Source organism: Triticum dicoccoides, chromosome 4A (genome assembly GCF_002162155.2).
Source record: "Triticum dicoccoides isolate Atlit2015 ecotype Zavitan chromosome 4A, WEW_v2.0, whole genome shotgun sequence".
In the NCBI taxonomy this organism is placed as follows: Eukaryota; Viridiplantae; Streptophyta; class Magnoliopsida; order Poales; family Poaceae; genus Triticum; species Triticum dicoccoides.
In genome coordinates this window covers 552,556,334-552,567,521 of record NC_041386.1, presented here as the reverse complement: position 1 = coordinate 552,567,521, position 11,188 = coordinate 552,556,334, and the positions used below count along the sequence as shown (strand labels likewise).

General features: G+C 43.6%; 1 protein-coding gene across 1 annotated transcript in view; it reads left to right on the top strand.

Moving 5' to 3' along the window:
• Window positions 1-8,326: 8,326 nt before the first annotated feature.
• Window positions 8,327-11,188, top strand: part of LOC119286704 (probable U3 small nucleolar RNA-associated protein 7) — a 6,128-nt gene continuing 3,266 nt past the window's right edge. The window contains exons 1-5 of the mRNA XM_037566142.1: window positions 8,327-8,608; window positions 8,998-9,121; window positions 9,240-9,329; window positions 9,959-10,091; window positions 10,573-10,691. Coding sequence (XP_037422039.1) covers window positions 9,008-9,121; window positions 9,240-9,329; window positions 9,959-10,091; window positions 10,573-10,691 — 456 coding nt within the window. The 5' untranslated portion in view covers window positions 8,327-8,608; window positions 8,998-9,007. The remainder of the gene's footprint in view (window positions 8,609-8,997; window positions 9,122-9,239; window positions 9,330-9,958; window positions 10,092-10,572; window positions 10,692-11,188) is intronic.

Below are 11,188 nucleotides of genomic sequence, written 5' to 3'. Positions count from 1 at the left end.
CAAAAACTAAGGGAAATACTAACGCTGCTTTACTGCACAACCCTTTCCTCTTCAAGGGAAAAGCAACGCAGTGCTCAAGAGGTAGCAGGAGCTCTGTAGCATTTCTGATATTATATGTGGATGACATATTGTTGATCGGAAATGATACTGAATTTCTGAATAGCATAAAAGGATACTTGAATAAGAATTTTCAATGAAATACCTCGGTGAAGCTGCTTATATATTGGGCATCAAGATCTATAGAGATAGATCAAGACACTTAATTGGACTTTCACAAAGCACATACCTTGATAAAGTTTTGAAGAAATTCAAAATGGATCAGGCAAAGAAAGGGTTCTTGCCTGTGTTACAAGGTGTGAAGTTGAGTTAGACTCAATGCCCAACCACTGCAGAAGATAGAGAGAAAATGAAAGGTGTTCCCTATGCTTCAGCCATAGGCTCTATCATGTATGCAATGTTGTGTACCAGACCTGATGTGTGCCTTGCTATCAGTCTAGCAGGGAGGTACCAAAGTAATCCAGGAGTGGATCATTGGACAACAGTCAAGAACATCCTAAAATACCTGAAAAGGACTAAGGATATGTTTCTCGTATATGGAGGTGACAAAGAGCTCGTAGTAAATGGTTACGTCGATGCAAGCTTTAACACTGATCCGGATGACTCTAAGTCACAAACCGGATACGTATTTTTATTAAATGGTGGAGCGGTCAGTTGGTGCAGTTCCAAGCAGAGCGTCGTGGCGGGATCTACGTGTGAAGCAGAATACATAGTTGCTTCGGAAGCAGCAAATGAAGGAGTCTGGATGAAGGAGTTCATATCCGATCTAGGTGTCAGACCTAGTGCATCGGGTCCAATGAAAATCTTTTGTGACAATACTGGTGCAATTGCCTTGGCAAAGGAATCCAGATTTCACAAAAGAACCAAGCACATCAAGAGACGCTTCAATTCCATCCGCAATCAAGTCAAGGAGGGAGACATAGAGATTTGCAAGATATATACGGATCTGAATGTTGCAAACCCGTTGACTAAGCCTCTCTCACAAGAAAAACACGATCAACACTAAGACTCCATGGGTGTTAGAATCATTACAATGTAATCTATATTATTGACTCTAGTGCAAGTGGGAGACTGAAGGAAATATGCCCTAGAGGCAATAATAAAGTTGTTATTTATATTTCCTTATATCATGATAAATGTTTATTATTCATGCTAGAATTGTATTAACAAGAAACTTAGTACATGTGTGAATACATAGACAAACAGAGTGTCACTAGTTTGCCTCTACTTGACTAGCTCGTTGAATCAATGATGGTTATGTTTCCTAACCATAGACATGAGTTGTCATTTGATTAACGGGATCACATCATTAAAGAATGATGTGATTGACTAGACCCATCCATTAGCTTAGCACGATGATCGTTTAGTTTGTTGCTATTGCTTTCTCCATAACTTATACATGTTCCTATGACTATGAGATCATGCAACTCCCGAATACCGGAGGAACACTTTGTGTGCTACCAAACGTCACAACGTAACTTGGTGATTATAAAGGTGCTCTACAGGTGTCTCCGATGGTGTTTGTTGAGTTGGCATAGATCGAGATTAGGATTTGTCACTCCGATTATCGGTGAGGTATCTCTGGGCCCTCTCAGTAATGTACATCACTATAAGCCTTGCAAGAAATGTAGCTAATGAGTTAGTTATGGGATGTAGCATTACGGAACGAGTAAAGAGACTTGCCAGTAACGAGATTGAACTAGGTATTGAGATACCGACGATCAAATCTTGGGTAAGTAACATACCGATGACAAAGGGAACAACATACATCGTTATGCGGTTTGACCGATAAAGATCTTTGTAGAATATGTAGGAACCAATATGAGCATCCAGGTTCCGCTATTGGTTATTGACCGGAGACGTGTCTCGGTCATGTCTACATAGTTCTCGAACCCGTAGGGTCCGCACGCTTAACATTCGGTACGATCGGTATTATGAGTTTATGTGTTTTGATGTACCAAAGTAGTTTGGAGTCCCGGATGTGATCACGGACATGACGAGGAGTCTCAAAATGGTCGAGAAATAAAGATTGATATATTGGACGACTATATTCGGACACCGGATGAGTTCCAGGAGTCACCAGATATTTATTGGAGTGTCGGGGGTTATCGGAACCCCCGGGGGAACTAATGGGCCTACATGGGCCTTGTGTGAGAGAGAGGAGGGGGCCTAGGGCTGGCCGCGGCCCCCCTTGGGAGTCTGAATTGAACAAGGAGGGGGGCACCCCCTCTTTCCTCCCTCTCTCCTCTCCTTCCTTTCCCCTTCCCCCTTCCTAGTTGGACTAGGAAAAGGGGAGTCCTACTCCTACTAGGAGGAGGACTCCCCCTCTCCTTAGCGCGCCCCTAGGCCAGCCGGCCTCCCCCTTGCTCCTTTATATATGGGGGCAAGGGGCACCCTAGAACACACAAGTTGATTGTTTCCATCCATGTGCGGTGCCCCCCTCCACTATTATCCACCTTGGTCATATCGTAGCGGTGCTTAGGCGAAGCCCTGTTCCGGTAGCATCATCATCACCATCATCACGCCGTCATGCTGACGAAGCTCTCCCTCGACACTCTACTGGATCGTGAGTTCGTGGGACGTCACCGAGCCGAACGTGTGCAGATCACGGATGTGTCGTATCTTCGGTGCTAGGATCGGTCGATCATGAAGACGTACGACTACATCAACCGCATTGTCATAACGCTTCCGCTTACGGTCTACGAGGGTACATAGACAACACTCTTCCCTCTCGTTGCTATGCATCACCATGATCTTGCGTGTGCGTAGGATTTTTTTTTGAAATTACTGCGTTCCCCAACAAAAATACACAACCAATTACTACCTTCCCAATTACTCAAAACTACACCTTGTTGTAGAAACCAGAGGATTTTGGTTATCGACAGGGGCATCACTCTGGGTGTTGGGAAACGTAGTAATTTCAAAAAAATTCCTAAGCACACGCAAGATCCATCTAGGTGATGCATAGCAACAAGAGGGGAGAGTGTTGTCCACGTACCCTCATAGACCGTAAGCGGAGCGTTAAGACAGCGTGGTTGATGTAGTCGTACGTCTTCACAATCCGACCGATCCTAGCACCGAAGGTACGGCACCTCCATGGTCTGCACACGTTCAGCTCGGTGACGTCCCACGAACTCTAGATCCAGCTGAGGTCGAGGGAGAGTTTCGTCAGCACGACGGTGTGATGGCGGTGATGATGAAGTTACCGACGCAGGGCTTCGCCTAAGCTCTACACCGATATGACCGAGGTGGAAGTCTGTGGAGGGGGCACCGCACACAACTAAACAATCAACTTGTGTGTCTATGGGGTGCCCCCTCCCCCGTATATAAAGGAGTGGAGGAGGGGGAGGGCCGGCCCTCTCATGGCGCGCCCAAGGGGGGAGTCCTACTCCCGGTGGGAGTAGGATCCCCCTTCCCTAGTTGGAGTAGGAGAGGAAAGAAGGGGGAGAGAGAGGGAAGGAAAGAGGGGCCGACCCCCACCCAATTCGGATTGGGCTTGGAGGGGGGGCGCGCCCTCCACCCTGGCCGCCTCCTCCTCTCTCCCACTAAGGCCCAACAAGGCCCATACACTCCCTGGTAGGTTCCGGTAACCCCCTGGTACTCTGGTAAATGCCCGAACTCACCCGAAACCTTTCCAATGTCCAAACATAGCCTTCCAATATATTGATCTTTATGTCTCTACCATTTTGAGACTCCTCGTCAATCTTGCTCCTCGTCATGTCCGTGATCATATCCGGGACTCCGAACTACCTTCGGTACATCAAAACACATAAACTCATAATACCGATCGTCACCGGACGTTATGCGTGCGGACCCTACGGGTTCGAGAACTATGTAAACATGACCGAGACTCATCTCAGGTCAATAACCAATAGCGGAACCTGGATGCTTATATTGGTTCCTACATATTCTACGAAGATCTTTATCGGTCAAACCGCATAACAACATACGTTGTTCCCTTTGTCATCGGTATGTTACTTGCCCGAGATTCGATCGTCGGCATCTCAATACCTAGTTCAATCTCGTTGCTGGCAAGTCTCTTTACTCGTTTTGTAATGCAACATCCCGTAACTGACTCATTAGTCACATTGCTTGCAAGGCTTATAGTGATGTGCATTACCGAGAGGGCCCAGAGATACCTCTCCGATACACGAAGTGACAAATCCTAATCTCGATCTATGCCAACTCAATAAACACCATCGGAGACACCTGTAGAGCATCTTTATAGTCACTCAGTTACGTTGTGACGTTTGATAGCACGCTAAGTGTTCCTCCGGTATTCGGGAGTTGCATAATCTCATAGTCATAGGAACATGTATAAGTTATGAAGAAAGCAATAGCAACAAACTAAACGATCATCGTGCTAAGCTAATGGATGGGTCAAGTCAATCACATCATTCTCTAATGATGTGATCCCGTTCATCAAATGACAACTCTTGTCCATGGCTAAGAAACTTAATCATCTTTGATTAACGAGCTAGTCAAGTAGATGCATACTAGTGACACTTTATTTGTCTATATATTCACACATGTACTAAGTTTCCGGTTGATACAATTATAGCATGAATAATAAATATTTATCATGATATAAGGAAATATAAATAACAACTTTATTATTGCCCCTAGGGCATATTTCCTTCACTGGGCTCATATAAATACTTGACATAGAGCTTATTGTTTTGGTGCAGATTCCACATAAATTTGGCGGGCTCATGCGACACGTGGATGGGCTCCAAACATGTGAGCAATTCATTTCACACTGCTAGGCGAGGCCCCAACAAAGCCCTACAGAAAGAAATATCACGATCAACTTGACTCAGGACATGTGCGATGTGACAAATTTACATCTAACAACTCAATACAGCCCTAGTTATTGCACCATATGTGGGGTGCCCCCAACCATGCATCTTCCTAAAATCTTTTTTTTTTTGCGGGTAGAAATTTGTATTACTCAAAGCATCAAGTCCTTACAATCCATCACTGCCAACTCCAAAGCATCTGGAGGTCCCGAACCAAGCCAAGTCATGGTTCTACCCTCGCTACGAGCAAAATATGCTAAACTATCACTAACTTTATTTTGGCTACGATTAACATGAGTAATACAAAAATCACGAAGGGACAAAAGATATCTAATCTCCTTGGCGACGGACGAGTAGACCGATCTATCAATATCTGAAGCTTGAATCAATTTTACTGCCATTAGGGAGTCCATCTCAACCTGCACAGGCAAGTCGCTTCTCTGGATAGAAAATGATAAACCTTCCATGCATGCAGATAGCTTAGCTTCGAGTGCGTCCCGAAAGTGAAACAATTGCCTACAGGAAGAGAAGATGATGGCACCCCTCTCATCCCTTAACACCATACCTGCACCAGCCGAGCCATCCTCAGCAAAGGAACCGTCAGTGTTTAACTTGACAAATCCAACGCTAGGAGCAGCCCACTTGGGGTCTGCACTTTTGCCCATAAGAGGCCGAGTTGCTCCATATAATATCAGGGATTTTCCTTTGGACGATTCAGCAGCAAGATTAGACTTTATGCCAATGATAGAGTCCAGGTAGCTCGTCAAAAATCTGCGTGAAACTTCCATGGGTGGCGGGGCTTTGTTGTGAACAATCTCGTTGCGTATATGCCACGCCCTCCACAAGTTCACAAAATTGAATAACATATTCACGGCTTTTGAAAAATGCTCATGAAATATTTTTTCTTGAATATGAAGAAACGTTTGCAAAATTTATTTTTTCGTGAATTTAGAAAATATCCAAGAATTATAAATATGTTCAAGAATTTTATTCTTTCACCAATTTTTGAAAAAAAGAAATAATTCTATATCTATACCTAATATTAAAAGAAGGAAGTTTTCATAGTTCTCCATAAGTCACCCTTTTATATCCGTTGATTTTGTGTTGAACTTATGATCGATGGCTGAGATTTCTCTTTTCCTTTTTTTCTCCTATATATTTTTATTAAAAAAGAAAGGTTAACGTCTCCTGATCTGTTCCTTTCGTGGAGCCTCCTAGCGATCAAAGCAATCGGTCTCATCTTTTTCTGAGCAACAACGATCAATCTCCATCTGAATCCATGCGATCATCAGAGTCCAAGCGCGATCTCATTTTTTTTTTTTTTTTGAGATTGATCGCTGACCAGCGGAGAGACGCCCATCTAACCTGCGCGATCTCAGAGAAGCCCAACAAGTGCTAGCCCAGCCGGCCTTGCGGGATTGCACCAAGGTGTCGATCGGATCGATCGGACAGTCTAGATTGGTAGGGCACGAGATCGTACGTTTTAAAGTTTTTGCTACACAAGCGTGTCATTTCCAGTTTGTATGGTATTCAGCTTTTATTACGTGAACAATTCCGTCTGATGGATCGCTCAGATCGATTGCTAGCTCATGAAAAGTTCGTCGGAAAAACAAAACGGAAACGCCGACACGCACAAAGCCAGTAGGAGCATACACGCCGATCCAGTTGACAGCTTAGTCCGTCCACGCGCACGAGACACATGGCACCAGTGAAATCCTAGCGGCTAGCAGCAGCGGCGATGCCGGCGGCTAGCAGGAGGGGCGGGGTCGGCCTCCCGCAAGAGCGACGAAGCGGACGGCGGTGGTTGGTGTCCACAGGCCACAGCATGGTAGCATGCAAAATCACGCCTATCGCTAGCAGCTAGCACCAACAGTGGGCCGGGAGAAGGGTGCTCAGCAAGCCACAACAGGTGGCCTGACGGTGTTGCGGACTTGCTGATGAAAGAAAAAGGGCCATGTTAGACAAGTTGCCGGAGCTGGCGGAAACGGTGAGTAGCCGGGCAAGGGAGGGAGGCGGGCGTGTCCAGGATGACATTGGTTTCTCTCACAAAATCATTCTCCGTGGCTGTAAGGAGATCAATTAGACTGATTCAAGATGAAAAATTGATGGCAATGAACGGATGAGGGCAAGAGGAAAACGCCGCTGCTAAATTTGTCATGTACGAATGTCATGAGAATGAGTGAAAGAAAGGTAGTATCCGTAACTAAGTTTACTTTATTATGTCAACCTACTACTTTAGGAATTTTTAACATCCTCTACTATTTATTGGTATTCAGTTCATTATAACTATTTGTGTCGTCTTACAAGTATCATTGTAAACTTATAACCAAACTGAAAGGACTGAAAGAGTTGCTTGTAAAAGAAATAAATGGATTAAAGTAGTTTGTCATAATCTGTTTAATTGTATACGTACTTTGATAAAAGGAGATTAGTACAAAAATAAAATGAGTTTCTCTTAGAGCATTGTTTTCATTTAATAATTAATCTTGAACGTGGTATGATGAAGACAACCTTACTGGAATTTTTGGCTGGCTTTGTAATGAAGTTCTGGCGATCGACGAAAGTTAGATTGTCTTTGTAATCTTTTACTAGCAGCGTATTCCGAGATTGCACTGAAACAATTATTTGTTGAGCGTTGATCAACCAACAGGTTTGTTATTTTTAGTTGCTCTACCAATCGGAGTATTTTTCCCCTTATAGTTCTAATGGTACATGTCAAGATTTTTGACCTATTTTGTTTCTCAGTAAAAGTTTAGTTTCAATGCACAAAATCAGATAAACAAGATGACTGTTAAAGTATTTCATTTAAGTTCCACAGATCTTGATAAACTAAATTTATTATGAACAGTGATTGTGTTTTGCACATACAATTCACACTAATTTTGAATACACAATATTTACTTTCTCCCGGGACACCGCACGGGCATATATGACAGGGAGGTCTTGAGACATCAAAGGTTTTTTTTCTTCCGTTGCAACGCACGGGCATGTTTGCTAGTAAACAATAAAAAAAACAAAATACTTTTTTTTGAGCATCAATACAAACACAAGCGCTCATATACACGCGCATATACTCACCCCTATGAACGCACACACGCACACCCTACCCCTATCGTCGACGGGAGTCTCCTCCCACTGAAAGCGCATCGCCGGAAATTCTGAAATAAATCCAGGAATAATGCGAGCACCATGATTTGAACCCTGGTGGAGTGGGTTGGGGATACCACTGTCCACCTAACCAACTCAACCACAGGTTGATTCGCAAAAAAAAAACCAAAATACTACTACTGGACAAAACCGATAATTACTAACTGAATAAGTACACATTTTTCGGTTTTATAACCCCTGATTAACCGAAAAAACGAAGTAGTATTACCACCACAATGTTTAGGCCCATTGTTTCTCGCTAAAGGCCCGAGGCCTGAAGGCCGACGTGGTGCGCTGGTGATGTCCTGTCGTGCCCTAGTTCCCCGAATGCCCACACCCGAGCGGCCGAGTCAGCCATCGCAGCGTGCCGCCGCCACAAGCGCTGCTCTGCCTGCTTCGCCACCACAGGCCCTCGCCCTCGTCAGCGCCGCCGCCGCCGACACAGGTCCTCGCTAGCCCCTCCGCCACCACACTCCCTTCCTCGCCGTCGCCTCCGCTGCCGCCCCACGCCTTCCCCCTCCTTCCCTCCAGGCTCCTGCCCCGCTACGCAGCGCCGGCAGTCCAGCACGCCGAAGAAGACCGTCGCCCGGCGCATATACTTTCAGGTATACTACCATTATCAATTTCTTGTCTGCACGCCTCTTGTGTTTGACGCTACATATTCAGGATGTTATGCTGTCAAGAATTGAAACACAATCCTGCTCAAAGTGACAGAGTCTGAAACTGAAAGTCGGCGCTTTCATGTTCTGTAGAATTATCGGTTTTACTATTTCAGGTGCAAATTTCGGTTTTCACATCCCACTAACCGAAAGAAAAGCCAGGTCTGGTGGAGTAGCAGTCTATTTTTTTCTTCCAATAGAAGCCAGGCTAGAAGAATGTTGCTGCTGCGAATTTAACTTGTCAATTCAAGATATCCCCTCGAGTCTTGTTTTGAAGAGTGGCTTTGTTTGTATTTGCTCACGCATCCGCCTCACAGTTTCCATTTTCCATGCAGGGTGAGCAGGATGGGGATCGCTACCGAGGAAGATCCCAAAGAGATGAAGAACCACCAAAACTCCGTGGATGAAATGGAGATGAAGGTGGTCAGGTTTTCGCGGGGGAAGGCTGCTAACTTGTCGGTAGGATAATTACTCTCCTACAAGTGTAGTCGTTGAAGTTCAGCACTAGTTGCTTTGCTATCTCTGCTGATTGAAAAGCATGTATTGGCATTTTTGTTTCATTGTGATTCTGTTGCAGGCTCTGCGTGATAAGAAATTGAAAGGGCAGCTCACTGGAAAAGAGAAGCTAATCGGAATATCTGCCAAAGCTGCTGCGCAGGCTGAAAAGGTGCGGTATTGTGGATTTGTTGTAGAATGTCTCTGAATTTGTTGCGACAAGCACATGTATAAGTAGCTGAATAACAGTGAGTATGATATGATGGAATCTGGTATTCTGTACTGTTGACTTACTACAATACAATATTCTATCATATAGCTCATCTCTAGTTGTTCAGTAGTCTTTAGCCGTTGACTGGCATCATGTGGATCTGTTTGGATGAAGTGATGGACTTATATTTATAGGATTTACATGTTAAGTGTGATATGGTTTTATCTGGTGTTCTTCCCAAAGAGGTGCTAGTCGTCGAGTAGGGTTTTATTCATGTCCTGTGCAGGAAGTAAAATTACTGTATTGCTGATAATCCTTTTGGAGTTCCTTTAGGTTAATTCATACTACCTCATGGGCAATGATCGACATATCTATCATTTTCGTGCCTCTTTGATGTACTTTTGCATAAACTTATGGTGCTTATTGGCAGCAATATACCAATTGACCCATTGAAATTCCCTGCGGTATCTATTTTTATTATCTGGCCACCTTATGCTTCTTGATCTTTGTATTTAACATATTTCGAATTTGACTTTTGCAAACATGGGAGACTTTCCATATTACTGATGTGTTGCTAACTCAATTTTCAGTGGTTTTTACCTATCGAGGGGGGGTACTTGGAGCCTGAAGGTTTGGAGAAGACATATAGATATACGCAGGAACAGATTCGTGGTGATGTCGACATTTCGAGTAAAAGAAAACCATTTGATATGATCTTACCTGGTAAATATGTAAACAAAAATTGTGTTCTCTGAAGCTGTGCCACCATTGTTACATGATCCAGTACCAATAACAACAATGTACAATACAGATGTTGATATGGAACATCATTGATGATACTTGTGTTCTTGTGTAGTACAGTTAGTTGATTAGCATTTCCAAATTGAAGTATTTTATTTCCTGATACTTATTTGGTTTGTCTTTGTAAGACTTGTACCCTTCTTATTGTGTACATGAGAGAAGGCCAATAGTTAGTTTTCTGAATGTTTATAACCATATCATCATAGAGTTATTGGCACTATCAGGTTTTTGTCATTAACAGTTTTACTTATTTGAATAATGGATGTGAGTTTTTCTATGCTTGCATGTGCCGACAGATATATATTTAATATCTATATTGCCCCATTGATGAATGCTGACTGTCAACTTCCTTATATGTATGCAAATTGAGTTAAGGGGGCTAACTAGCTCATTTTTTATGCAGAACTTGGTCCTTATACTCTAGAATACACCTCAAATGGTCGGTACATGATCGTAGGTGGGAGAAAAGGTCATATTGGTATGATGGATATGTTGAGTATGAATCTCATCAAGGAGTTTCAGGTCAGCTCACAGAACTTTTAGCAGTTTCCCAGCATGTTGGATTTTGGTAACACATTCACCACTTGAAGTTTAGTGCTTTTTTCAAAAATTAAGCTGGCAAGATTGGTCTAGTATGATCTTAAATGTTTAGTGAAAATGCAGTTGTAATAAAAGTGTGTGCCTTCCATGCAACCAAAAAACTAACAGAAGGTTGTAGTGTGGTTCTATTCCCATGAGAAAAATAATAAAAATGCTGAGCAAGTCCTCACAAAATTTTCCATTGCCTCCTTGTCGGGATTTTTATGCATATTTACTTACTGCAATGCTTTCCAAGGTTCAAAAAAGGACTGCGCTAGGTGGGTGATGGGCCTAGGCGGCCACCTGGAACATGACAGTAAGCAGGCAACTGGACACCTGAGCCCAGCACATTGCAACTGAGGGCTAGAATTACATAGAGCAGAGTGAGGGAGAAGTGAAGGTGGAGTTACGGTCCAGGTCGTTGTAGCAGGAGCGTGAAG